Source organism: Mus musculus, chromosome 4 (genome assembly GCF_000001635.26).
Source record: "Mus musculus strain C57BL/6J chromosome 4, GRCm38.p6 C57BL/6J".
Taxonomy (NCBI): Eukaryota; Metazoa; Chordata; class Mammalia; order Rodentia; family Muridae; genus Mus; species Mus musculus.
Genome location: NC_000070.6, coordinates 153,983,282 through 154,011,273, shown reverse-complemented (window position 1 = coordinate 154,011,273; position 27,992 = coordinate 153,983,282). Strand labels below are relative to the sequence as shown.

General features: G+C 51.5%; 1 protein-coding gene and 1 long non-coding RNA gene across 6 annotated transcripts in view; one reads left to right on the top strand and one right to left on the bottom strand.

Annotated features, from left to right (window-relative positions):
• Positions 1 to 12: 12 nt before the first annotated feature.
• Positions 13 to 27,967, top strand: Gm31566. Of its 4 annotated transcripts, XR_391010.4 has the most exons (8): positions 13 to 879; positions 13,286 to 15,755; positions 16,069 to 16,501; positions 17,238 to 17,374; positions 17,539 to 22,875; positions 24,864 to 24,929; positions 25,597 to 26,433; positions 27,929 to 27,967. It is a non-coding gene; the product is annotated as a predicted gene, 31566 (long non-coding RNA). The 4 variants fall into 4 exon arrangements; XR_001784512.2 differs by having other exon boundaries at positions 13,286 to 16,501; positions 17,242 to 17,374; XR_001784511.2 differs by having other exon boundaries at positions 13,286 to 16,501.
• Cep104 (centrosomal protein 104) overlaps positions 2,542 to 27,992 on the bottom strand; it is a 33,607-nt gene continuing 8,156 nt past the window's right edge. Inside the window, exons 6-22 of one of the 2 annotated variants that reach the window (XM_006538825.2) lie at positions 27,600 to 27,685; positions 26,207 to 26,375; positions 25,801 to 25,959; positions 24,300 to 24,515; positions 22,674 to 22,868; positions 21,983 to 22,150; positions 21,326 to 21,499; positions 18,280 to 18,456; positions 17,598 to 17,804; positions 16,762 to 16,869; positions 15,803 to 15,839; positions 14,936 to 15,002; positions 14,305 to 14,413; positions 8,871 to 9,009; positions 8,679 to 8,746; positions 5,018 to 5,108; positions 2,542 to 4,584 (exon numbers count right to left, since the gene is read on the bottom strand). In XM_006538825.2, coding sequence (XP_006538888.1) covers positions 4,469 to 4,584; positions 5,018 to 5,108; positions 8,679 to 8,746; positions 8,871 to 9,009; positions 14,305 to 14,413; positions 14,936 to 15,002; positions 15,803 to 15,839; positions 16,762 to 16,869; positions 17,598 to 17,804; positions 18,280 to 18,456; positions 21,326 to 21,499; positions 21,983 to 22,150; positions 22,674 to 22,868; positions 24,300 to 24,515; positions 25,801 to 25,959; positions 26,207 to 26,375; positions 27,600 to 27,685 — 2,286 coding nt within the window. In that variant the 3' untranslated portion in view covers positions 2,542 to 4,468. Of the gene's footprint in view, positions 4,585 to 5,017; positions 5,109 to 8,678; positions 8,747 to 8,870; positions 9,010 to 14,304; positions 14,414 to 14,935; positions 15,003 to 15,802; positions 15,840 to 16,761; positions 16,870 to 17,591; positions 17,805 to 18,279; positions 18,457 to 21,325; positions 21,500 to 21,982; positions 22,151 to 22,673; positions 22,869 to 24,299; positions 24,516 to 25,800; positions 25,960 to 26,206; positions 26,376 to 27,599; positions 27,686 to 27,992 lie in introns of both variants that reach the window. The other variant, NM_177673.2, reaches the window with a different exon arrangement.

Genomic DNA, 27,992 nt, shown 5'->3' with positions numbered 1-27,992 from the left:
CACAAACAAAGGAGCTTGACTTTATAGCAAGTTTGAGGTCAACCTGGGCGACTGAGACCATATTTAAAAAATAATAAAACAGGCAACAAGAAAGATTTAATTAATATGGTATACTGGAACAAGGGGGAAAAAAAGATAAAGGGCTCCAGAGCGCCCCCGTCCCCAGGTTTGTCTTCAAGGTACATAAGCCTTGGGACAGGCAACAAGAGGTAGTCCAGTTGGTAGAAACATGTCAGCCTAAGGCTCAATCCCCAGTACTGGGGGTTGGAGCAGTCCCGGGCCAGGGTGTGATCCAACCACCTTATGTTTTGGTTTTGTAAGGTAGTCGCAGAGGTTGAAGTTGTTTTATCTTCGGTCTTCCTTAGAAGACAGAGCTAACACGTTTCCATAGGTACTAATTAATGCTCCAGGATGAGGCCCTGTGGTTAGAAGTAATGGGCCAGGACAAACTCACTGCATTGCAACTGGAATGCACTTGGCATTAAGATAGTATAGAAGGCAGGCACATCTGTGGAGCCTGGATTATGATTAATAATCTTATTTGTGGCTTGCTAGGAACTATGCAGGAAAACCCAGCCAGGGTGACTGGGGGCAGGAGACACTTGTGGTGCTTATGGCTCAGGATGGCTGCAGTTATGTAGAGCATAACCCATGCAAATAGGAAGGCCCCACACACCATCACGGGTCTTTAAAAGAGAAGCAGGAGAGAAGGGAGCAGAAAGATGAACAGTGACAGCTTCAGACTGGAGTTGCTACAGAGACAGCCACAGAGATTTGGAAAAGACAAGCAAATGGATTCTCCGCCAGGAAGGAATGGACCTCATGCGTGTCTTAGCCTACGAAGACCTGTACCAGACCTCGGCGCAACAGGACTGTAAGGTGAAGCCTTTGTGGTGTGGGAAGCCAGTGGGAACTAACTTGCCAAGGCAGCATTGGGAAGTGCTGTTGTATATTCAGAAGCAATTATACTCTCCCCATCTTGGGTTTTAGACTGGGCTGAAGGTGTGGTGTTTGCTCTTTTACTAACTGTTCCTGAAGTGAACTGAGTGTAAGAGGTCTCTGGAAGACACGACGTCTTTGTTGACTTTACCTTGAAAGTCTCCCCCCACCCCTTTTTGGTCAGAGCCCTCTATGTGATCTTTGGTCAGAGCTCTTCCAGTACTTGTAGCTTGAGAAGACACAAGGTGTTGTGTGAATTCATTCTCCGGGATGAATTCGGTGTTCTGTACATACCTAAGCATCTTTCAGCTTCTTGGCAGTAAACAACTTATTCTGGCAGAACTGTGAAATGCGGCCCTTGCCCAGCAGCTGGAGAAACCCAGGATTCAGTTATCTTACTGAGTGAATTCTCCGTTCTGCTCATGGATAATAAGCTCATTTTAAACACTATTTTAGAGACCTGCTCTCCCAAGCCTTTCTCTCTCCTCAGCAAAAGCAAGGGCAGAACTACTCTTACCAATGACCACCCCCTTTCCAGGTAGGGCTGCATGTAGCCCAAGCTAGCCTGTAATTCACTTATCGCCAAATGATGCCTTGGACCCTGAGATCCCTAACATGCTGGGAGATCATCAATCCTAGGGTTTTGTGCACACCGGGAAGGCAAGCTGCCAGTTGAGCCCCATCTCCAGCCCTATAATTGCTTTTTAATTACAACTGTGAGTTGCGCATAGGGGTGCTTGCCTTTAATTCCAGCACTGGGCGGCAGAGGTGGGTGGATCTCTGAGTTCAGGGCCAGTGTGGTTTACACCATGAGCTCCACGACAGCCAGGGCTGCATAGTTAGATCTGCAGGGCTGGAGAGACGGCTTAGTGGTTAAGAAGAGCGCTTGTTGCTCTTGCGGTGGACCTGGGTTCAACTCCCAGTGCTTACATGGTACCTCCTAACCACCTATAACTCCAGTCCCAGAGGATCTGATGCCCTCTTCTGACCTCCAGGGGCACCAGGCACACATGTGGTGCAAAGCACACATATAAAGAATATAATAAAAAAAAAGTGTATGTAGAAACTGTGGTGGCAACTCTGAAATTTTGGTTTCTTAAAAAAAAACACACACACACACACATAGAGAAATAGTATTAAGAATATGGTTTTGTTCCAGTCCCAGGTGTGGGGACATGGGGCTGCTTCAGATTGTCTGCAGCAGCTGACTATCATTTGCCTCGTGATCTAGCAGAGGTGTGGTTTTGCCAGCTGCAGATAGTTTCTGCGATTGTGTGACATTTGGAATTCTGGGGACTTTTCAGAGGGTGTATAAATGCTAGGGGCCTGGAGAAAATGGGGTGAGTGGTTGCTGGTCATTCAAGGGGGCTGGCTGCAGTTTGTTAGGAGTCATGCTCAAAGAAGAAACAAGAAAGAGATTAGACTCAGGGCTCTCTCTCTCTCTCTCCTCTCTCTCTCTCTCTCTCAAACACACACATCCTTCTATCCACTCTCTCCTATCTAGTGAAGGAAACGAGACTGGGGGGATAAAGGGCGAAAAGAGGACAAGCCCACAACGTAGCAAAGCCAGGCTAAAGATGGGTAATAAAAGTGACATGACACTGAACGCTCTTTACTGTATTAGTGTACTCAAGGCAAATTAGCACATAAACCCTCAAACAGCAACAATAAAAATATATTATTCTATACCTGAAATAAAGACAAATAGAAAACTATGTTAAAACATTAAAAAGTTGCAAATTTTCATTAAAGGTATTTACATCTGTATTCTAGTATTAGATATGACACAATTCTTTTAAATTAAATAGAATCTTTTATGAAAATAATATAAATAAATATTAAATATCCACACTGTAGCATACGTGAAGCTCTGAGGAGTGTTCCACTTAGATATTGTGAGTGGCTGGGGGTGCGCAGCTCCTTCCCTGAATCAAGCAGTGAGGTGGAGCTTGGTGGCTGCCAGTACTGCCAGTCACCTCTGCAGAAACTCATGATTCTGTAATAGGCAAAACACGAGAGCTAAAAACGAAGGATTCTTTTTTGTACTGTTTTAATTTTGAGCCAGAGTCTCACTCTGTAGCCCAGGCTTCCTTTGAACCTCTGGTGAGCTTCTAACTTCAGCCTCCCAAGTGCTCGGAGTACAGGTGTGAGCCACCAGGTCAGGCTAAAAATGAAGGGCTTTACAGTATCTCAAGGTTACAACACACAGAAGCCTTTCCAGGCATCACCCTCTGTTCTGGTTCTGAGGTTTGCTTTGCATTATTGTCTGTACTTAAGGCAGGCAGAAGACAATGGCAGCACCTCTGGCCTGAAGGACCACCTTATTATCCCTTGGCGCCCTGCCCGTGCTTTGCTCTTAGTCATGCCCACTCTCTGACCGGCTCCTCCTCCCCACAGATCCTGTTCCACTTGACTCTAAGTCAAGCACAGTAGAAGCTGTTTACCAAAAGCAGGGCTGAGTCCCTGGGGTTGATACTCAGGGTGCTTGCTGCTCGGGCACATGGACACTTTTATGGATTCTGTTTCACATGGTTGGGAATTTTAAAGAAATATGCCCTAATTTTATAATACTTATTTTCTCAATCCTACACATGTCAAAGGGACAGCAGGAAAACCTCAGGAAGTAGGAACAGTGCAGGCCCTGAGTGGGCCCATCCTTCAGTGACAGGAGGAACGAGGACATGGGTGTTTCCAGGCGGGTGAGCTGCTGACAGCTGTGTCCTGAGGTCTGTCACTGTTCAGTGAAGCACTTGTGAGTGGGCACTATGAAGGACTTGGGAATATGGGTTCAGTTATGTCACAGGACGTGACAGAACTGATTCGGAGGCTCTGGGCCAGCAAGGTGTGTACGACTTGTCTTTGTGGGCTAGGCAGATGTGGAAGGTGTTCATTTTGTCATAAAGAAAACTGAGGCTTGCAGGTGGGCTGTGGTCAGGCGTGCATAGGATAACCAGGGAACATCAGCCAGAATCCATTCATTCAGGACTCTGCAGCAGGGTCTGCACCCGAGCGAAGGCATCGAGGCAGGGCTGTCAGTGGGACCACAGGGACAGGCGCACACAGGGAGCACCGGGCAGTGTGTGTGGGAGGGACCTGCTCTTAGAATAGCTGTCTTTTGCTCGATTTCCTTTATTGCTTGTTGCTATATATGGTGTGACAACCTGGCAGACAGGACCATGAGAGGCGGCACAGCAGGCTCGTGGGTCTTCTATGGCCACCAAAGCTGAGCTCTGTGCAAAGCCTGATGTGTGCAAGACACCAGTGCACTCCAAGTTTGGGGTGTATCTTCTCAGCAGCGGGGAAGTGCGTGCTGTGCTTGTGGTGGCCTGAGCACTGACACAGGCCCAGGACTGGGGCCACACTGGAAAGGGCTCTTTGGTCATAACATGTACTGTTCCTGTGAGAGTAGACACTGGGACACCAGAGGCCAAGGGACAGTGGGCATGGAGCCCTGCATCACCATGCCAACACACATGGCTTAGAGCGGGGAACCTTGCACAGCCTGTCAGAGACAGAACTGGAAACTCTGTCACCGTCGCATGTATGTCCTGCTGGAGCTCTTACTAAGGCCTCCCTTTGGGGTGGGGATCTTGCTTCCAACCTTGGGTGCTGAGGTGCTTGACTTTGCTGCTGCTGGGCCTTTCCCTGCAGTGGAGACAGATGCACAGGACACAGAAGCACATGAGAAGGGGACTCATCTACAGGTAGGCTGCAGACCCACAGTGACAGTGTGACTTCCGGGAGTACCCACCCTGGGATATAGAGAAGACAAAGGACAAAGGCGTGGCAGCTGTAGGGACCGTCACCAGCTCTGGTGACAGTCACCAGCCCCAGTGAGCAGCTGTGGAGACTGCTACAGCCCCGGTGAGCAGCTGTGGGGACATCACTAGCCCTGGTGAGCAGCTGTGGGGACTGTCACCAGCCCCGGTGAGCCTCAGGAGGCATTTGTGGGGAGCAGCCACACCCTGCTAAACTTGGAGAATGGGGCTACTAGGTCAGTTGCACTTGTACAAATTCGCAATACATTTCACATGAGCTGGAGCACAATATGAGAACCCTATATGTGGCTATGCCTCACCTTGCTGCGGGGCTGTAGCCTTGTAGAGAACATGTGTCTTGCGCAGGTTCATTGTGCAGCCAGCAGGGCCCATCAGATGAACCTTCCACGCCTGCAACAAAGAGGAGGCATGATACATTAGTCTGGTGCCTCCAAGGGACCTGCGGTAGTGCCAGAATAGACCACTCACTGGTCCCGATGAGAGTGAGGCTCTAAGCCAGCAAGAAGCTTGGAAGCATGGTTCCTGCCCGTCTTTGTCCTTAGAACCTGAGTCTTACAGTCTGGTGAGTCTGCATGTCACAATCCAGCCTTGATGACCAGAACCTGAGTCCTGTGACCAGGAAGACTTATTCTGCCAGCTGCTAGGACACACTAGGCAGTGGGCCCTCCCTTCTTGAGCTCTGGTGAACACATAGGTTGGCCAATGGCTCCATGGCAGCCCAGGAGCCCATGAATGAGAAGCCAGGGAGGTCCAGTCTGCCCACGCCCTGAGACAGGAAACCATGTGGTGGTAAATGGGCCTTGTCACACACAGCTAAATGGGGTGTGTGCTGCACAGCACAGACAGTCACAACAGGGACAGCAAGCAACAGCTGCAGACGGAGAGAGGGTGTTAGTCCATGGCAGATGGCAGGCAGGGAGGGGACAAAGGAGGCAGCTGTTGGCTGGTGCAGTGATGTTCCACATGGAGACCAGACCAGCAAGGCCCAGGGAAATGAGAAAAGCGGTGGGCAGTCGGGAGTGGGTCAGTAAAGAGGTCCTCTCAGCACAAATGCGCTGGCAGCCTCATGCCTCGATGCAGTTCTCAGAGCAGCCTTTCTACAGGCTTGAGGAAACCATCTGCAGAACCCAGGCCCCAAGACCTATGGAATGAAAACGACACATCCACGTGTGTTCAGAAGAACAGTTACGTCATCCAAGCGTGTTCAGAAGGACAGTGACGTCATCCAAGCATGTTCAGATGGACAGTTATGTCATCCAAGCGTGTTCAGATGGACAGTTACGTCATCCAAGCGTGTTCAGGACAGTTACGTCATCCAAGCGTGTTCAGATGGACAGTGACGTCATCCAAGCGTGTTCAGATGGACAGTTACATCCTGGGCTCCAGAACAGAGCCTGGCTTTGCTCACTCATCCCCTGCCTTGGGCTCTAATGTTGACTCTGGTCACCCCTAGGTACCAGATAATGGCAGAAGGAGCTGGACTCACCAACTCCAGCATTGTTCAGCCTAGCCTAGGGTGGACACAAGAATTTTGTGTCCTTAGGGTTTTTGAGGTTGGTGAGGCCACAGAATTGGGGGAAGGAACATGCTGGGATGCCAGGAAGACAAGTTGAGAAGGATGCACTGGCTGGGTGTGGACGGGATGCAGCAGTGTGCACTGATGGGTGTCACATGTAAATGTCCCAGTTCTGCCCAGTGTGGCTGAGCAGCAGTGGCCTTCCCTGTGCTGAACACAAAGGTCTGCAGAGACTACCACACCCCTTAGCAGGACAGCTGATTCCTGGTCTGGGTGGAATGTTCCAGACAGGAGGACACCACCTGAGGCTATGAGTCAGCTCCAGAGCTTCAGGAGCCCAGGCGAAGGGACCCTTGGTGTCCAGAAGCCATCATCCATAAGGGCAGGGCTGGCCATGGCTCCATACCTCCTCTGATCCATGAATTTAGCAAGATGCTAAAGCAGATAATCTGGTGAGCAGACCTGCCATTCTTAAAGCTGCCAGTGTGTGTATCAGTTCCCTTCTATCCTGCATGGAGGGAAGCTCCATAAGCAGGAGGGGAGATAATTCGAAAGGAAGTCCCTGAAACTGATCAGATTCACTAGGCCCCTCCCTCCCAGGGTAGCCAAGCCAAACTGCAAAGAAGACTCTGAGATCAGTCCAGCTGCTGAAAGAAGCAGAAACCAGTCAGACTGCTTGGAAGAGGTTTTGACTAGCCTAATCACTTGGACATCACTCTCCAGCTTTTTGAGCTGCTTGCAGGCTCTGCAGCATGCTCCAGGTCCCCAGCTTCTGTGACCTGTCACCCATGCTGGAGTGGGCTTAGCTGAGTCATATTTCTTCTGTAAGTAACTCCCTACCTATAGGAGTTATAATCCTTTTAAGTTATCCAAAACAAATCATGGTTCACCAAGTTGGACTCTGGTGGCACCTGCACTGTTGTGGGATTCCCTACCTGTAGTAAAAAAAATAGATGTGTGTTGTGTCTTCCCAGAAAAAGTCTCCATCACACAACACTTGTGATGAAGAAAGGGTGACAGGAAAGAATGTTGGACTCCATAGCATCTCCTGGAGCAGAGGTCGAGCCAAGAAAGGCCTCTGGAGCTGCCTGGCATGGAGCCACTGAAGGGACTTAGACAGTCTGAGCATGGCAAACATGGCTCTGGCACGTCTTGCCTTTCTCCCCCATTCCCTCTGTCTTGCTAAAAACCATTAGATTATTGGGGCAGTAGTGGTGCACACCTTTAATCCCAGCACTCAGGAGTCAGGGGCAGATGGACTTTTGTGAGTTTGAGGTCAGCCTGGTCTACAGAGTGAGTTCCAGGACAGCCAAGGAACCAAAACCAAAACCAACCATAAGATTACATTCCTAAAGCTAGACACCACGTTTTAGCCCCTTATTTGGCCACTCCCTCCTCCTGAGGTTGACTACCAAGGTCCAACTATCAAAGCATTGATGTCCAGCAATCAAAAGCCCCATGTCTCACCTAATTCACAGGCCTAATTAAAACTTAAACACTTCATCCTAACACAGAGCTTTCCCTTTTACATTTATAAACTGCCATTTGCCTATGGGCCACATCTGTCTCCTCTCTATCTAGAGACAGTTCTTAGTCCCCTCTTCCCTCACCCCCCCCCCACCTCCAATTAGTTCCCTTCCCTTCTCTCTTTCCCTTCATCTCCCGTTTTTTTGTCCCTCATTCCTAATCTCTGTCCCATTGGGATGAATACATTTTTGTGCTGAGAGCATGGTCTTGGGAGTCCTGTGCCCACTCTGAGGTTCCCCACAGGCTCTGCCACTGTGCTGGGCAGGAGGAGGGGGTAGATCCATGGTTACCTCAGGCCCTGCGTGCAGACCCAACACCAGAGGCAAAGAATATGCCAAACCTCGTCTGTGTGACCATGCTCCTTACACAGGACAGGGGGAGTGCAGAAAATTGTGTGGAAAGAGAGCTATTTACACAGGACGGGGGAGAGCACAGAATTGTGGGAAGAGAGCTATTTACACAGGACGGGGAGAGCACAGAATTGTGGGAAGAGAGCTCCTTACACAGGACAGGGGGAGGCACAGAATTGTGGGAAGAGAGTTCCTTACACAGGACAGGGGGAGGCACAGAATTGTGGGTAGAGAGTTCCTTACACAGGACAGGGGGAGGCACAGAATTGTGGGAAGAGAGCTCCTTACACAGGATAGGGGGAGGCACAGAATTGTGGGATAAGAGTTCCTTACACAGGACAGGGAGAGCACAGAATTGTAGGAAGAGGGCTCTTTACCACCATGGGGAACATTCTGTAAACCCAAATGGCTAACAGGCTACAGACTCTGGCGATGATGCTGGGGAGCCTGCTCCACACATGAAGGCCATGACCAGGAGGGTCACGTCATAGAGCCACCATCTTAAGCGTCTTGTCTGTCTGTCCAGCACCCCTGTTGATCCCGTCATCGCAGCTCAGGCCCTCTTACCTCTTCTCCAGGAGCAAAGTTCTCATGACACAGGGGACAGTGGTTCGCCACCTTCTCTGGCTTGGCAGCTGCAACAATTTCAGTAAAAAGAACTTGGTTACTTGGACGAGCCCACTGCAGGGGAGGAAGGGTGCAACTCTTCCCACGAAGCCCATGCCTGACCGTGCCCGGGAGGACTCGGGTGGCACTCACGGCTGCACTCCTTAGTTTTGATGTGCCCAGGAAGTTCCTCCTTGGGGATGGCCTCGCTGCAGCGGGGGCACTTCCCGAATCCGTCCCTTCTGTCACATTCTGTCAGCAGGTGTTCTGTAAGGCTGGATATCTCAACCACCTGTACCCAAGAGAGAAGGCAGAGTGACTGCCATAGGGCAGTGCAGGACCACAGACCAGGGCAGCTCTTCTGGGTCCTTCTGGTCTTTAACCCTCAGGGCTGTGTTCACACACATTGTAGAGACCTCGTGTCCTTCTGTCCGCATCACCATAGTGCCATGAAAAGGCCATGGCAGGGCGGGACTGCAGTTGATTAGACTGTCCGCTGTGGCTCTGGCTCCAAGGACTTTTTACAATGTGCACATAAATAGGATTGTCCCACCTAACACTCAGTAAGAACACCTTCCACACAGCCATGGCACCACACACTGCTGTAGAGGCCAGCTGTCCACCTAGGGCTTTCAGAATCTGTGCTGCCGGGTGGAGGATTGAGTGTGCACAGGGGAGGCCCCGCCCTCTCACACTCTTCCCTGTGTGCACAGGGGAGGCCCCGCCCTCTCACACTCTTCCCTGTGTGCACAGGGGAGGCCCCGCCCTCTCACACTCTTCCCTGTGTGCACAGGGGAGGCCCCGTCCTCTCACACTCTTCCCTGTGTGCACAGGGGAGGCCCCGTCCTCTCACACTCTTCCCTGTGTGCACAGGGGAGGCCCCGTCCTCTCACACTCTTCCCTGTGTGCACAGGGGAGGCCCCGTCCTCTCACACTCTTCCCTGTGTGCACAGGGGAGGCCCCGTCCTCTCACACTCTTCCCTGTGTGCACAGGGGAGGCCCCGCCCTCTCACACTCTTCCCTGTGTGCACAGGGGAGGCCCCGTCCTCTCACACTCTTCCCTGTGTGCACAGGGGAGGCCCCGCCCTCTCACACTCTTCCCTGTGTGCACAGGGGAGGCCCCGCCCTCTCACACTCTTCCCTGTGTGCACAGGGGAGGCCCCGTCCTCTCACACTCTTCCCTGTGTGCACAGGGGAGGCCCCGCCCTCTCACACTCTTCCCTGTGTGCACAGGGGAGGCCCCGCCCTCTCACACTCTTCCCTGTGTGCACAGGGGAGGCCCCGTCCTCTCACACTCTTCCCTGTGTGCACAGGGGAGGCCCCGCCCTCTCACACTCTTCCCTGTGTGCACAGGGGAGGCCCCGCCCTCTCACACTCTTCCCTGTGTGCACAGGGGAGGCCCCGTCCTCTCACACTCTTCCCTGTGTGCACAGGGGAGGCCCCGTCCTCTCACACTCTTCCCTGTGTGCACAGGGGAGGCCCCGTCCTCTCACACTCTTCCCTGTGTGCACAGGGGAGGCCCCGTCCTCTCACACTCTTCCCTGTGTGCACAGGGGAGGCCCCGTCCTCTCACACTCTTCCCTGTGTGCACAGGGGAGGCCCTGTCCTCTCACACTCTTCCCTGTGTGCACAGGGGAGGCCCCGTCCTCTCACACTCTTCCTTGTGTGCACAGGGGAGGCCCCGCCCTCTCACACTCTTCCCTGTGTGCACAGGGGAGGCCCCGCCCTCTCACACTCTTCCTTGTGTGCACAGGGGAGGCCCCGCCCTCTCACACTCTTCCCTGTGTGCATAGGGGAGGCCCCGCCCTCTCACACTCTTCCCTGTGTGCATAGGGGAGGCCCCGCCCTCTCACACTCTTCCCTGTGTGCATAGGGGAGGCCCCGCCCTCTCACACTCTTCCCTGTGTGCATAGGGGAGGCCCGCCCTCTCACACTCTTCCCTGTGTGCACAGGGGAGGCCCCGCCCTCTCACACTCTTCCCTGTGTGCATAGGGGAGGCCCCGCCCTCTCACACTCTTCCCTGTGTGCATAGGGGAGGCCCCGCCCTCTCACACTCTTCCCTGTGTGCACAGGGGAGGCCCCGCCCTCTCACACTCTTCCCTGTGTGCATAGGGGAGGCCCCGCCCTCTCACACTCTTCCTTGTGTGCATAGGGGAGGCCCCGCCCTCTCACACTCTTCCCTGTGTGCACAGGGGAGGCCCGCCCTCTCACACTCTTCCTTGTGTGCACAGGGGAGGCCCCGCCCTCTCACACTCTTCCCTGTGGCAGAGGAAACAGAATACTCCCCATCTTGTCTTCCTCCTTGGAAGAGGGAGGCCCAGGGCAGGAGAGAAGCAGGCAGGGCGTGAAGCCTAGGAAAACTGGTAGGGGACCATTCATAAGATAGCAGGGAATGAAAAGACAGAGATGGCAGGCAATGAGGGAAGACAGGTCAGGTGCCTAGCAAAGATGGCCAGTGCCCAGTGGACGAGGATGCCCACCCCAATCACGGGCAGCGAGTACATGTAGCACGGTGAGAACAGAGGTGCTCTCTCTCTCATTGTTGTGAGCTGTAAGGTAGCCAGGTCTCTGCAGGGTTTCCAGGTACTGGCTCAGTAGCAAAAGCCTAGGACCAGGCTAGATGTGCAGCCCAGTGTGGTGCTGTGGCCATGACCATGGCCACTGTAGTATAGAGATGGATGTGCTCATCATGAACCTGTTGTCATGGCAACAAAGTCATGAAAAAACAATACACTGGCAGCCTGGTATATGGTAATGAATGGCGCTGCAGCCTTCACCGGAGCTTCCCCCCACCATTCCTGCTCCTGCTCCTGAGCTGCACTGCCATCCCGGGGAAGCTCCGGAGTAGCACATAGGAACTGGAAGGCTAAGTGAAGGTGACACTCCACTGGTTCCAAGAGCCGTCTAAGATAAGCTAAAATCTAGCAGATGATCTTCCTGAGATGGTTCTGCCGTGGACTAAGATCTACAAATAGATTTGCTTCTCTAGGCAGGGTCAAGAAGATTAAATCTGAGTAGAGATTCTTGCTATTAATATGTTATTATTAAATATATGACAACTGCTAGGTATTGACTCATCCTTTTGAGCAGATTTCTACAGGCCTTTGAAGATGTACTATCTTCTAGTGATGCAATATAGACAAATAGATAATGATGATTCTATAGAATTCCTGATTTGATTCAACTAATTTTAGGGAGAAAGTTTTTTTTTGTTGTTTTTTTTTTTTGTTTTTCAAGACAGGGTTTCTCTGTATAGCTCTGGCTGTCCTGGAACTCACTCTATGGACCAGGCTGGCCTTGAACTCAGAAATCCGCCTGCCTCTGCCTCCTAAGTGCTGGGATTAAAGGCATGCGCCACCACGCCTGGCTAGGGAGAAAGTTTTTAGAGACGTCTTAGTTGCTAGAAAGCTGGAATAAAGATGGAATCAAGAATACAATGTGCCCACTCCTCAAAATAGTAAGCAATGACTGCATAAGAAGAAATACAATGAGCTTTCATAATTACCTTAGAAGGAGAAATTGACTTGGGGCAATTTGTGTTCAGGGAAAACCATTTAGGTCCAAGTATAAAGTCACTGGTGTACACTATGATAAGGCAAGGCCATGTAAAAACTATTGCTTTGAACTTATAATGAGCATATTACAGTGAAACACTGCTTTGAATTTAATATCAACATCTTTCTGTAATACCCATTCTATGTAACATTTTATCTCTCTAAAGAACGTTTTGTCTAAGAAGGTATAAAAAGACAAGAGAAAAGAAATAAAGTAACAAAGTTGTTTGTTGAACGGTTTGGCTTGGGGAATTCTGCCCCATCCATCCATCCATCTATCCCAATGTGTATGTCTTTTTTTCTATATGTACGTATGTAGGTATATGTGTATATATGTAAGCATGCATGAATACTTGTGAGGTTGATCATAACAGACAGTCAGGCCCAGCCACAGAGTGGGCATATGAATGTTTGAATGTATATGTGTCTGTGCATTATCTGCCTGTAGACAGCATCTTAATTCTTTCTTTTCCTTCTTCTCTGGTTCACAACTTAGCCTAAGAGGCTTCTGGCTGATCCACCAGAGAAAGGAGCCCCAGCAGCAAATCCTTTCACTCAGTTCCCTGCTGCTGAACAGCACGTGTTAGCTGCCAGGTATCAGTGTTTATTAAAGCACAAGTAAGAGAGTTTTGAGTTAAGTTTCTCTAGTGCTTATTTAAGCATAAAGAGTTAAATAAAGCACAGAGTTAGAGAGAAAAGAAGCCAGCGATGTTAAAACAATAGAATAAGCAAGAAAGTTTTTAGACTCTTTTAGAAGTTATCAGCAAGCATTCAGTGTAGTTAGAGAGCTAGAAGTGAGAGACCATCTGTCTTTAAAGCCACATCCAACACTATGTCCCACTTCGAGCCCATTCCAGGCCGAGCAGGCTCCCGGCACACTGGCACAGCTATTGTGAGCTCTCCCTGAGCTGGTGTGAGTAGCTTCAGGAGCCTCACCGGCTCACCATGCTAGATGGAGCTGTGTTTTGTTGGTGTCCTATGAGGAGTGAACAGATGTTTCTGTATATCCCCCAGGAAAATCCACACAGCAAATCAGAACCTGACCTCAGACACATAGACTCAGAAGAGTGTCTTGGAGAAGCAGCTGCATTGCCTGCTGTGGGTAATCAGAGCCATCTGCAACTGAGGCTGAGCTGAATAAAGCTGGAGTCTGAAGGGGCAATCTTAATATGCCTGAAGGGAATAATTTATACCACTCTACAAGGCTCTGGGAACATAGCAGAAGAGGGCAGGAAGAAGGTGAGCCTTGGAGGGAGATGCAGGGTAGCTATTTCCTCTGGGCTTATTGTAACTATTGGTCTCCAGGGGCAGAGATTGTGGTGATCCAATCTTGGTCCCACAGTTATGACCCTCGGGATTGAGAGGTCTGTGTGACAGTCATAGAGCTGTTAGCATTCCCCGAGCTCTACCCTCCATTCCTGGTCCTCTGTACATGTGCTGTGCTGCAGTAGTGGTGAGTGAGGTTTGACTCTGGTGTAAGGGGAGTGGGAACACGATACGAGTGCTGAAGGGTCAGCCATGAGTAACTAAAAAGTACACTGCTAAGTCAGACCCCCAGCGGGGGACAGTGGGGACAGTGGGGACAGTGGGGACAGTGGATAGCTCTTTGTTTCCCAGGAGTAATGCATATGAAATGGCCAGCAACAAGGCTGTTCCCAGCAGCCCTGAACTCAGACAGTCATGCCATCATCAGTTATGGTCTATGCAAGCATGGGCATGGCAGTAGGCGAGCCAGCATGAGAACACAGGCCACACGCAGGACTGCACTTGCACAGAGCTCCAGCAACAAATGCTGTGAGCGCCATCAGAGTGGGACTGGGCCGCCTTAGTTGTGGCCAGGGAGACGGTGGCTGACACGCCAGTCACTTTGAGTCACAGCACAAACTTCTCTGTTCACTTGACTTTTCTTTTGGAGCTTCTAAGATCTGGGCTACTTTGCTTTTGGTCTTTTTCTCTAAACCTTGGTGTGCTAACTGTGCCCTTGGCTTAGCACCTGACTTGTGAGCAGCCATGGCCCATGCCCAGCTCCTGACCTGCCTGCAGTGGTCGCATCTGGTCAGCATGAGGCAGTGTTTCCAGTAGTGGAGGTCCAGGCCCTCTTCTGTGAAGGACTCATTCCTCTCCCCACAAAAGATACACAGACTACAATGAAACAGAAAAGATGGAAGTGAAGGCCAGGCTCTGGCTACTGTGACCACACAACCATGACTGCACTGGACTGAGGATTCTCTGGACACCACCTGTCCTGAAATGCTCAGTGCTCTGAGGGCAGGCTGCACCTCCTGGGAAGGACAGCACGGCTCAGGGTTCTCACACAATGCCAGGAGAAAGGTCCTCACCAAGCAGGATAAAGAGCTTAAGGTCCCTCTGGTGTGGCCTTGCTGGCACAGTCCTACTGCAGGTGGCATACGTCACAGAAGGGCTGGAGGACAGCTCAGGCCCTCAAAGAATGGACCTGCCCCTGGATACTGCAGGTCATTATTTGCAGCAGGATGCCCAGGGCGACGGTTGTGGGGTAAAGAAGGGACTGTGGCTGAGCCTGGCCCTTGCCAATGTGCAACAGCTTAGGGCAATTTCCAGGCTTTGGGATCAGGGAGAGCCAGGGAGTCCCGCCCAGAGCCTCTCCAAGCCTCCCATGCAACAGATCCAAGCAGCATCACTTACTTATCCAAAAAGTGGTTAGCTGGGATTTCTGGAGTGTCGGGTAGGACAGCTTTCCTTCCTTGAGGGTCTGAGGAGATTAAAAGAGCACAATTTAGGTAACAGTTGGTTGAAATGTTTAAAGTCTCAGTAAAAAATAGTCATTTTTAAAAATGTCATTTTACAATCCAATAGTAAAGCATCCAATACAATGTTCATATTCAATTGGGGCTGCAGAGCCAAGAGAATTTTTTTTTTCCTTTTTCCTCAATGCTAGGGGTCAAATCTGGGGCCTTGCCCACCCCTTGCACTGCCACGAATGCACATGCAGCCCCTGGTTTGAGAGCCTTGCTATGTAGTTCACAGCTGTGTCAAACTTGCTGCGGTGCTTTGAGTGACACCAGTCCCCACAGGCTCACGTGTCTGAATGCTCCTTTCCCAGCGGGTAGAACTGTGCAGGAAGGATTAGGACATGCTGCTCTGTTGGGAGAAGCACGTCACTGGGGTTGGGCTTGCCAGTCTGTCTGTCTGCCTGTGCCCGTGGATCAGATGTGAGCTCTCAGCTGTTTCAGCACCATGCCTGCCTGCGGCCATGCTCCTGCCATGATATACCTTCTGAAACCACAAGCCCCAGATAACCTTTTTCTTCTGTAGGTTGCCTAGGTTATGACATCACAGCATCGAAGCGTAACTAAGACACATGCCACCCCCACCTCACCTGCCACTCCCCAGGCTCACGCGTGTGGCACCAGGGCTGCTAAAGTGACACTTGAAACTTGCTATGTAGCCCAGGCTGGCCCCAAGCTCACAAGAGGACGTCCAGCCTCTGAAGCTGGGATTAGAGGTGCGTGCACCCTGCTCGGCAAAGGCGTGCTTCCAGGGCTTGCTCACCTTGATTCCTGAGCTTCACAGCCTCACTCTCCTTCTCCTACGACACAAAGAGAAGAAGATCAGGAGTGAGCTGTGGCGTGTGTGTGTGGCGTGTGCAGCCCACAGGGACAGGAAGCAGCAGCTCCACTCTCTCTCTCTGTTTTCTATACTCTCCTCTCACACTGGCCTTTGGTGGGAAGCTCTGGGGACCTTTAGCCCTCCTTAGGCAGATATATTTAGACATGTTTGCTGCTTTCCCACTTCATGTTTTTTTCCCATTTATGTAGAGAGCAGCACGTGAGCCCTCTGCACATCTCCCAGCATCCTTGGAGTGTGCAGCAACTGTGGTTACCGGTATAAGCAGTGGCAGTGTGAGCCTTGGTGCAAGCACAGAGCTCAGAGGACCTCTTCGGGGAGTCGGTTCTCCATTTATCATGTGGTTCCAGGGACTGAACTAAGGTCATGAAGTCTGGCAGTGAAGACCCTGTACCATCTTGCCTGCCTGCCTACTTTGCTTTTAACTTCAGGAACTTAACTGCATAATTAATGGTCAGAAACCAACTCCAACCTAGAAGTATGATGCACAGCAAAGTTTCTACTCTACACAGAGCCTGCTCCTACCGCATGCCCCAACAGCCCTCAGAGAGACCTCAAGTCCAGTGCCTGGTAGATTTCCCTGCATGACTGAAATCACACCTTCAGCTGCAGGCCACTTCCAGGGTAGGCAAGAGACTGTCCCTTCAAGCCCGACAGCAGCGGCAGAGCAGGCTAGTAATTGACATGGGACACCCAGGGCCCAGTCAGGCTGCTTTTATTCATCTTATAACCAGCCCAAAAGAAAGTCAGGTTGTCATCTTCACTGTCCCCCCCCACCCCGCACACTCACTGTCATCTTCACTGTCCCCCCCACCCCCGCACACTCACTGTCATCTTCACTGTCCCCCCCACCCCCCCACCCCCGCACACTCAGGTGACCTCACCTGGACTCCAGCCTGGGTCTCTCTCAGTTCTCCTGACTGGCCCTGCAGAGCCTTCATCTCTTCTTTCTTTTGCTTTTCTGCTTCTTTGGTGGCTACTCTTTTCTGGGCCTGGTTAAAAAAAAAAATTCCCCCACATTAAAAGAGGTTTTGGGGTAGCTTCAGACACTGGGAGACAATTTACAGCATCTAAATTTTGTGATAAGAATATAACTTATAGGGGCTGGAGAGATGGCTCAGTGGTTAAGATCACTGGCTGCTCTTCCAGAGGTCCTGAGTTCAATTCCCAGCAACCACACGGTGGTTCACAACCATCTATAATGGGATCTGATGCCCTCTTCTGGTGTGTCTGAAGGCAGCTATAGTGTACACATATACATAAAATAAATAATTTAAAAAAGAGAATATAACTTATATTAAAAGTAAATTCTCTAGTAATTTACTCAAAGTTTGTGCATTGCTAATCCTGCTCTTCCCAGATAGGGCAACGCTGGTGCACAACTCACATGCAGGACATGGACAGGGCAGAGCCTTGCTCGGGGACCAGCTTCTTACACAGATTGTGCTCTGCCACATGGGGCTCAAGAAAGAACCTAGCCGTTTGTTCCTGCCTCAGGTAGCATTGTTCCCTCCCTCCCTCCCTCCCTCCCTCCCTCCCTCCCTCCCTCCCTCCCTCCCTCCCTCTAGCCCAGCTTGGCCAGTGTTCTCAGCAATGCTCTTAGCTCAGCCTCCTGTTGCTGAGATCACAGGATGAGTCAGCACGATTGGTTTATGTTCCAGGTCACTTCCTAAACACAACCCGCAGTGTCATCAGTCCATGAAGGCCTACTCACCCTCACCTCAGCCTCCGTTGGTAAGACAGAGCCATCTATCTTAGCAAACCCCTCAAAGATGGCTTTGTAGAGAAGGTTCCTGCGTGTGGCGCTGTCGTCTGGAGGGAGGTGCTCCAGGGTGAGGGCTGGGTGCTGTCTGTACATGTCCAGGATGATCCTGACCGCTGTCTCTCGCACCTCATACACCCTGTGCTCCAGGGCACTCACTGCAAACTGCAAGGAAAGCAGGCTTAGCTCTGCTACTGATTTCTGAATGACCAAGTTAACTTCTCCCAGCACAAAGCGACCTGAGCATACTGCAAAGACTTGGAAAATAAATACGAGGCCAAGAGGAGACAAGCACTCCACTGTGCGGACACACAGAGGGAGCCACCCACAGCTCTCCACTGCCCGGGCACACAGAACACTCATGTCCAGTGAGTGCTTTGCCTTTTCCATGTGGCGGGGATGCCGTGCCTGGATTAATTGAGATTACAGACGTGCACGGCCAGTTGTGTGTGGTGGTGTGGTTCGTGGGTTTTCATGCTTGTCAGGTGAGGACTTGGTCGGCTCCCCACTGCTGATGGCGACCTGTGCACTCTACCCTCTCACCAGTTGGTGTAGAAACAGCAAGAAGATCCTAGCTACTCCCACATGCTCTCATTAGACGGAGCTGGGGCCAGGGTCATGCTGCACGAGGCTGGCTCACCTTCATCACATTGTCCACCGTGAAGCCTGAGCTCTCGGTGCCCAGGTCTCTCAGCAGCCGGGCCAGCAGGTCCACCTGGCTCATGGCCAGATGAACGGAAGCATTGGCCTTCAGCGGCTGCACCAAGTAGGACGGAATGAGCTGGAGAGACTTCACCTCCTTAAACAAGGCCATTTCCTACAGGATACAGCACAGTGTGTTAACTGCTAGGCAAAAGCTGGAGGTTACTTAGTACGACTTAGCATGACATCACACTGAACCCCGAAGAGAGACAACAGGGAAGTGAGGGACAGAGCAAGCCACGGCCAGCTGTGAATGGGAGCTAGGGATTCTGGGAAAGAATCAGAGAGGGGGCAAAACCACAGACCCGAGGTAGAGATCAACAGGAGAGTCAGGAAAACCTTACAGAAAACAGTCAGAGCCCCAGCCTTCCATTCTTGGTGTTACTCAACCACAATGCAAACGTGTTCTGCGTTTAAGATTTGGGAAGAGATTAGGCCTAGAGCTGGACCTCAGCACGAGTGTTAACGGTGCTTTGGCCTGTGTGCTCACTCGTGAAGGAGCACAAGCCCCATTGCACTGCTTTCCTTGTTGGCACTACACAGGTTCTCACTATGTAGCCTAGACCTCCTTGAACTTACCACATGTGGTGACATGTGGAAACAATCTATCTTTGTACTTAGGCCATGAGTGATGGCTCAGGTACAAAGGACACAGGCACAGTGAATATGACCTCTGGGGGGTCAGGACAGCCGGTTCCTGAAACAAGTGGGCCTGAGGGTGGAGGCTCAGGGCCAATTAACCTGATGACTTTGAAAGTTTATTTATTTTTTATGTGTGAGTGTGTCTATGTGCACTTGTGCTCTGTGTCTGTGTATGCCCTGTGGAGCTGACTCACAGGAGGGTGGATGTGAGAAGTCACACCTGGGTGCTGGAGCCCAGCCCCTTCACCACTGCTGCTGGCTTTGTAGCCCAACCTGGGAACACTCGGCACAAGGTAATGTCAGATGCAGGAGGCTTTCGACTACCCAGAATCTAACAGGGCAAGTCATGTTCCTGGAGCCCTAGCACGGGAGGCTCAGACAGGGGAGCTGTGAGTTAAGGGTAGCATGGCTATATGGTAAAACATTTAACACGGCTGAGTGTGGTGATGCACTCCTGCAGTTCTGGCTGTGGAGGGCTGTGGAGGGAGGGCAGAGGAGGGAGGGCTGTGGAGGGAGGGCAGAGGAGGGTGGCCTGGGTGACACCCATCTCTTAAGGAAAAACAAAAACCAAACCAACTAGCTCACTAACACCTTCCTGCCCCTGTCTTTCAGAGGCAGATGCATCTTTAGCAGTGACCCCGTGCAAGCCTTGTGCTACATGCACACTGCAGCGCTTCTGTCCCGCTGGCTTGCCTCATTTCTTCCTATTGTTTTCCCTGAACATTAAATTTCTTAATAAAGCCAGGTCTTAGATTCTTCACATTTTGAGAAATGGAAAACATTCCAATATGGATGTATGCACTCACAAAACTCTGCATCAAACTTTAAGGAATTCTTAGATTTTCTCAAGTCTAGATATGGAGCGTAACTAGAGGCTCCCTAAGTCTGCTAGGCAGGTCACCCTGTGACCCTGTGCTTGGGAGGCCAAGGCAGGATGCAGGAAACCCTGCCTCACACTGAGAAAGAAACCAAAACAACCTTCCTGAACTAGATGGCTCACGAGCAAATTTAAATAAAGCCAAATATATTTTTGTAGTACTTGATAAACTGTGTGTCAACCCTCCTGCCTGTTTATGTGAATATTTCACACACACAGCCCACAGTAAGTGTGCTTGGTGAGAGAATGAAAACGGCTGAACAGCAGTGTGTCCATTCTCGTTCTCCTCTTCCTTTTTGTTAACAGTCCTCTGGGTGACTCCGCTGTACTTATTCTGTGCATGTGTGGGTGAGAGTGGAGGGCAGAGGTTTCTTTCAACCCTGTGGGTCCACCTTAGGGATTGAACTTAGGCTGTCAGGCTTGGTGGCAGGCACTTTTCACCCACTGAGCCATCTCATAACCCTTTCTTTTGTTCCTGTGAATGGTGTGCCTACATGTGTTGGTACATGTTGACATGTGTGTGCATTCATGTTGGCATGTGTGTGCATTCATGTTGGCAGGTGTGCATGCATATTGGCATGTGTGTACATGCCTATTGGCATGTGTGTCTATGCATGTTGGCACGTGTGCATGTGTGTGCATGCATGTCATCATGTGTGTACATTGCCTATTGGCATGTGGGTGTCTATGCACGTTGGCATGTGTGTGTATGCATGTTGAGGTCCAAGGTTGAATTTCAGGGGTCTTCCTACATATCTCTTCCACTTTATTTTGAGGCAGGGTCTTGTAATCAGTCCCAGTGACTGCTGATTTGGCTAGATTTGCTAGGAAGCTTGATCCATGGATACGATCTGCACCTTCCAGGTCTGTGACTGAGGCAAGCCACCATGCCTACCTGGTACTTATATGGAATTTTTTTTTTTAAAGATTTTATGTATATGAGTACACTGTTGCTGTCTTCAGACACATCAGACGAGAGTGTTGGATTCCATTACAGATAGTCGTGAGCCATCATGTGGTTCCTGGGAATTGAACTCAGGACCTCTGGAAGAGCAGTCAGTGCTCTTAACCGCTGAGCCATCTCTCCAGCCTGGGCTCTAGGGATCTTAACTGTGAGTTTGCAACGGCTTTAACTGCTGAGCCGTCTGCTTAGTTTTATACATTCCTTATTTCCATCTCCAATAAGCTGGGTGTGGTATTAAGCCTGCACTCTGAGTACTTGGAAAGCTAAGGCAGAGGTCACTGAGTCTGAAGAAGCCAGCCTGGGCTCTACAGTCAGCTAGAGTCCAGCCAGCATTACAGAACGAGAATCTGTCTCAAAACAACAACAAAAGCTTAGGTCTACACAGAACTTGTCTCTCGAGCACTAGGGGAGCATGAGAGCAACTGTCGGAGGCTTTGCAGCACAGAGAACCCTGCAAGGCAGAGTCAGACAGCAGTAAGACGGTGACAGGGAGGTCCCAACCTGGATGAAATTCAAGGCCATGACACGGAGGCGGGCAGAGGAGTCTCCAGCTCTGGCGAGTAGAAGGGGGAAAGCTCTCTCCACACAGTGCGTTGTGTCAAGTTTGCCCAGCTTGTGCTTGGGAATATACTGTGTAATTATCATTTTCAGCAATTTCAATGAAGCCTGAAAGACCTACAGAAAATGAGGTAGACAGATCAGCTGTGTGGGGGGAGTTCAACTAATGTGAACATTAGACGATGAACTGCTTCCACATATAGCACCCCACGCCAGAGCCCTGCACCCATCCTGTTCCCTCACCACTTGACGATGCTGACCATGTGACAACAGCTACCCATCCTGAACTAACCCTAGTCCTCAACCTGTCTTGTCCGGAGTGTTCATTCGAAAGCCTGCTCAGAGCTGCAGAAGCAAGGGCAACTCGTGGCCCCTCAGGAGAACCCAGGAGAGCTGAGTGCTATCTGTGGGGCTCTGCCTCTCTGCTGAGGATGACGGAAAAACAGAGGCTGTGCAAAGCTGAGCAAGTGTCCAGGTAAGGACAGCCCCTCCCATCTGTCATTTACCCAGCCTCTTGCTGGGGACCCTCATTCCTGGTCTCACTGGAAGCTGAGTCACAGTTATATCAGTGACCTGGGGACAGCAGGTTGAGGGACTTACTGAGGCCACAATGTCCTTTATGGCTCTTCGGATGAGAAAGACAGATGCTCGGAGCATGTTTTTCAAATCTTCCTTCTGGGTTCCAACAGGCATCTCCATCAGCTTCTTGTACAACGCCAGTAGTGCATCTTCTCGGCAGGACCACATCTTAGAATAGGCCCCAGCCACCTGTCAGAAAACAGCAGGTCTGCTTTACTCCAGGAGGTAGCCTGTCCAGCACCACACAGACACCCTAGGCTGCCTGCCATCTTGCACTTTAAGGCTCTTTTCTAGTAGGGAGCTGGTCTGTAGGTGGAGCTGTGTTAATGGGAAATGAAGACCTGAGAACCTGCACACTGTGGACACTGACTCCTGCAAGGACACTAACCTCCACATGTGATTGGCAGGATGTGCACTCCATACACCTCCCCTCTTTCCAGGTACAGGCATATAGACATACAGACTGAAACAGATAGACAGACACACAGACACAGACATACAGACTGACTCACAGATAGATGCAAACACAGACTTGATACACACACACACACACACACAGATATACAGACTGACACACATATGCACATGTTAAACAAAGTAAAAAAAATGCAAATGCAGCTGTCTTCTCTTCTTTCTCTCTGTGTGCTCTGTGTGCCTGTGCACATGTGCATGCCATTGTGATTGTGTGCATAACTTGGTTTTCCTTTTTTACCAAGGCTTCGCCTAAGGTGTCGATGGCAGCACTGGCTTCTCTCAAGGCCTTCTCTGTCAAGGGCTCTGGCTCCCCTGCGACACCCCGCCTCCGGACATCACTGTCTGCCTCTTTCACTTCTGCCTCTGCAGATGCTTCCCCCAACTGCTTCCGAGTAACAGGAAGAGGCCGTTCATCATAGGGCAGGACTTCCGTCTGTAAGGTAAGCAGAGGTGAGCCAAGTGCTGTGGAGCTGATGCTCTGGGTGGGGGCTCTGCCCGGGATGCCTCCTCCACAGCCTGGTGGAACCCTTCTGGTTCAGCCGACGTACGGCGCAGGAGAAAGGTCATCCATTTCCTCTCAGACTAGTGTGAGGACATTCTTTTACTGTACGACACAGAGCAATGCACACGCTCGCTATGGGAGGCCTCAGAGCCGGCACAGCCTCCTAGTGAGACAGTCTGTACCGAGTCCTCTGGTGCTCCTTGGGGAGCAGCTGCCGTCCCAGGCTTCAGTCTTCCGGCACCTAACTCACCAGGCACCTTTCTTGCTGTCCACACAGCAGTGAGGACGGACCTTCTGGCCTCACAGCCGTGTCCCGTCTTAGACAAAGGCACGGAATTAAAAAGGCAAGCATACAGTGGTGAGAGCAGAGAGAGCATTCCTGACTGGGTCCTGACACCCGGTGACAAGTCCCTGACTCTTCCTGAGACAGTAGGTGAGTACACACCTGTAAGGATACTTTTCTCAAAGTCCGAAATCACAAACGCCAACCCTGAGTCAACACGGATATCTCAACTAGGCCGCAGAGGCATTGCTACCCTAAGCTGACCCATGAACACGAAGCCCCTCTGCTTTGCAATACATGCTCTGGAAGGCCTGGTGGGGCAGCCAGCATAGGCCTCTCTGTTCTGGCTGCTGCTTCCGAGGCTGGCATGGGACTGAGGGTGATCCAGCTGGACTGAAGTGGGGACCCCTTGGCAAAATGTTCTCCTGTGCCAGTGGGTAGCCAAGGAAGACAGGAGCTGCAGACTCAAGTGATAGAAAGAAACCAGGCTTCTGATGAGACTTGGGCTCCTGAGTCAAACCAATCCTGGAACCACAGGACCTGTTGTGCTCTTTGTCAGAGCAGTCAGTACAGAGTCCAGTGTTCTCAGGTTTTCTGTCACCATGCTGTTGTAAAGGCACGGTGACCATGGGCACGTGGTGCTATGTGAAAAGTATGCCCAGCAGAATTCACCCATTTATTCTGAGATAGGATCACTCCATGGCCTTGGACACCCTGGTACTTGCTATGTAGTATAAGCTGAGCTGGCAGCAGTCCTGCCCCGGCTCCTGGAGAGCTCCAGGCGCTCGTGCCTCACACATGCTCTTTTACATCTCCAAGCAATGCTTGAGGCAGATATTTTCTTTCAGAAAAACCAGGGGCTCAAAAGATAGACTGAGGCCACAGATGAAGAACTACAGATGTGGCTGTCAAGGAGTGGCCAATGGGAATTTGCTCCCTCTAGCTCTGCTCTAGCCTGTGTCCCAGCGCCCTCCTGGATGCAGGGAGGGCTGGCCCTGCAGGAGGCATGGACCTGTTCTGAGATTAGCACCCGTGACAACCCATGCTGCTGACTGTCACGATGGAGGAGAGTAACTTACATGGCTCCTTGGGGCGTGGCCTGCAGCAGGTGGGGACGGGTCCACTGCTGAATGCTGAGGAGAAGATGCTGAGGGCTTCTCCTGGAGGACAGGGCCAGCAAACGAGTCTTCAGCTACCAGCTTTTCTGTGCGAGGGAGTGAGGACACGGCCTTCCAGTGCTGGGGACTGCTGGGAGATGCAAGGGGCTGGAGGGGCAAGGCGAATGGCCTCTGCATCTGGAGGGAAAATGGGACAAAGGCATGAGTGCTGCTCATCATCTGACTGCAGGAAGACTGTGCTGAGAGACACCTGGCATGCCAGAAAGTAAGGACAGTTCACGAGCACATAATGGTCCTAGGCCTCAGCTAAGGCCTAGGGCCATGGCATCTGCTCAGCTGTGTCTGCCACAGTTACAGAGCAGACTACAGAGCAGAGTCACATCCTGACTTAGCATGGCCATGGGTGCTTGTGCAGGGTTTAGCAACACATGTCCTAGAAGCACAACGGGCAAGGCCCTGGGTTCAGAGCCAGGCTCTGACCCAGGTAGCACCCTGGGGTTCACACTGCTCTATGTTTCTATCTAGAAGGAAGGCAGAGACATGCAGCCCATCCACACCAGCCTGAGGCTGGCAGCCTAGAGAGTGGGACTGGTAAGAACTAGCAGCCTGCACTCAGCACTGAGCACCCCCTCCCTCACCTGTACTCAGCACCAAGCACCCTCTCCCTCACCTATACTCAGCACTGAGCACCCTCTCCCTCACTTGTAATCAGCACCAAGCACCCTCTCCCTCACCTGTACTCAGCACCGAGCACCCTCTCCCTCACCTGTACTCAGGATAGGGCACCTTCTCCCTCACCTGTACTCATGATCGGGCACCCTCTCCCTTACCTGTACTCAGCACCGAGCACCCTCTCCTTCACCTGTACTCAGGACTGGGCACCCTCTCCCTTACCTGTACTCAGCACCGAGCACCCTCTCCCTCACCTGTACTCAGGATAGGGCACCTTCTCCCTCACCTGTACTCAGCACCGAGCACCCTCTTCCTCACCTGTACTCAGCACTGAGCACCCTCTCCCTCACCTGTACTCAGCACCGAGCACCCTCTTCCTCACCTGTACTCAGCACTGAGCACCCTCTCCCTCACCTGTACTCAGCACCGAGCACCCTCTCCCTCACCTGTACTCAGCACTGAGCACCCTCTCCCTCACCTGCCATGTAGTCATCATCTGCCTGCATGAACTATAAGATTAGGGATAGTGTCTTGCTAAGTCTGTCTCCACCCAATCAGACTATTCCAATGGGTTTCACATACACAGCTACAGGTACTACAACCCACACAATATGGAGACCAGTCTGGAGGGATGCCAAGGCCGATCTTCCTGACTCTAGCCTCTGTGAACCCTAGAAGATTGCATCACAGCAGAGACCTGCTGATTGTTCAAGACATGGAGTACCTGCCAGGGTCCTCAGGGAGCCTGAGCACAATCCCCACGTGCCCCCACCCTGAGGCCAGCTCTGACCTCTGGCTCGCCCTGCAGAAGGCCATGTAGTTCCAGCTGTTCGTACACCTGGGCACGGTAGCGAGCCATCTGCTGTTTCTTCTCCTTGGCCAGATCGTAGTCTTCCTTCTCCACCGCACAGCGCTTCTCCACTTCATAGCGCCCTAGGCGCTCACCGACCTGCAGCACACAACGTGGGCATCTACTCTCATAGGACATGCGTGGGTGGGAGGGTCTGTGCTGTATGCTGTCTCAATACCTGGCACTCAGGAGTCCCACACGGCCAAAGCCTCTGGCTCACTGATCCCCAACGCTACCTGCCTGGGACTCTAACTGCATCTCTGCTCCTCAGCCTTCAGGAACCTTCAGGGGTGGTGCAGAGGAGATCCAGCCTGGGCAGGTGAGGGTATGTGCTCAGAAGCTGTACCTTCTGCAAGTCAGCGATCGCTTGCTTCAGTTTCTTTGCATGGTCATAGCGCTCCTTCTTGACAGCTTCCCGTTTCCTTTCATCCAGCCTGCGGATGATCTGGGCAACTTCAGGGTCTTGGTACATGTCAAAAGCCAAGTCATCAAGTGGAGAGATGTAGTCAGATCGCCTAAGGAGAGAAGACGACCCCTTCGGTCAGGAGAGCCAAGAGCTCATGCTGCACACAGGTGAGAAGGTTAGAAAAGGTTCAGGGGTGTTCACAGGGCCCCCTCTCGAGGCCTGACTCAGAGAGGCCGTTCAGGCTGCAGCCATGAGCGACAGGGGCTCCTGCTCCCTGTGACTCAGAGAGGCCGTTCAGGCCGCAGCCATGAGCGACAGGGGCTCCTGCAACCTGTGCTTCACTGGGCTGCGTGTCAGGCAGGCCGCAGACACTCAGCACCCGTGACCTGTTGTGAGCACAGCAGGAAGTACCTTTGTTCTGAGTGACCCAAATGCAAGCTATGACCTGGGTAGTTACATATAGGTTAAGTTTATATAAATAGTATCTGTCACAAGGAGTTTAGCTGGAAAACTTTAATCAGGTCAAACGGGCCTGGGACACATGCTTTATTTAAAAATCCCCAGGCCCCCTTCTGCTGTCCCCATCTCTAATCAGGCCCTTTGCCTGGCAGCCCAGTGACTAATACTGCAATGAACATCCCTTCCATCAGTAACGTAAGGGTCGACACAGCTCACACTAACTGTCAACACCATGCTTGCAAGCCTACACCACTCTGCCATGTCCCAGAAACCAATACAAAGGTTTTATTTTAAAAATTCTCACCGAACAAAAAAAAAAAAAGTCCCATGATGCCATAGTCAAAAACATACCCACTCTTATGCAACACCCCAGGGCGAAGCCAGGCTCTCACCCCATGAATCTCAACACTAACATTCAGGCAGGCTTCTCACAGCCCTCTGCCTTCACAGAATCCTGGGGGCCAGGCAGGCCAGACCAGACACCACTAAAGATGGGAGCTCTGTCAAAGCATGCCACGGTGTGCTGTGGCTGCTTTGTAAGCTCAGGCTTCAGAGAGGGCAGAAAGCAAGGCGTGGCCACCAGGAAGGAGCTGACCGAGCTGAGCAGTGGTGAGAGGTGAGGGTACATTGGCTCTCCACATGCCTGAGAGCTAAGGCATGGTGGACAAGGTATCCCTGCTCTCAGGGACCTTTGCTAACTCTGGACACACAGAACTGAAGCGTGTCTGCACAGCAGCAGTGCAGGTGTGCAGGAGGCACATTCACCTTAACCTCTGCACGGACGCAGGGCAACCTGACCAGCGGCTCCTGTTCTCCCCTGACCTGACCCAGGAGCTGTGAGCTATACTGAGGAGGGATGAGGGAGGGGTCTTACCCAGAGAAAGTTCCATCTAGGGCTGGGTCCTCAGGATTGTGGGGACTGTGGCCCAGGTAGTGGTCGATCAGCTTCTCCCTAGAGGTCTTTGGAAACAAAATAGTCTCTTAGACTCTCAGCAAACAATGGACACGACAAGTCTTAATTTTACAACTTCTTAACAGAGAGGTGTGAGCAGGGCTCAGTGGTCCTGGTCTTCTGCACGAGCAGTTAGAATTCTTAAGGAAAATGGCTGCTAACTTCTCTGACAGTCAATCATAGTTGTATGACAGCTTCTGAATTGATACATTTTGTGACGAGAAATGTATTTCTTTTTTTTTTTTTTAAAGAAATGAATCTTTCGGGGCTGGTGAGATGGCTCAGTGTGTAAGAGCACCCGACTGCTCTTCTGAA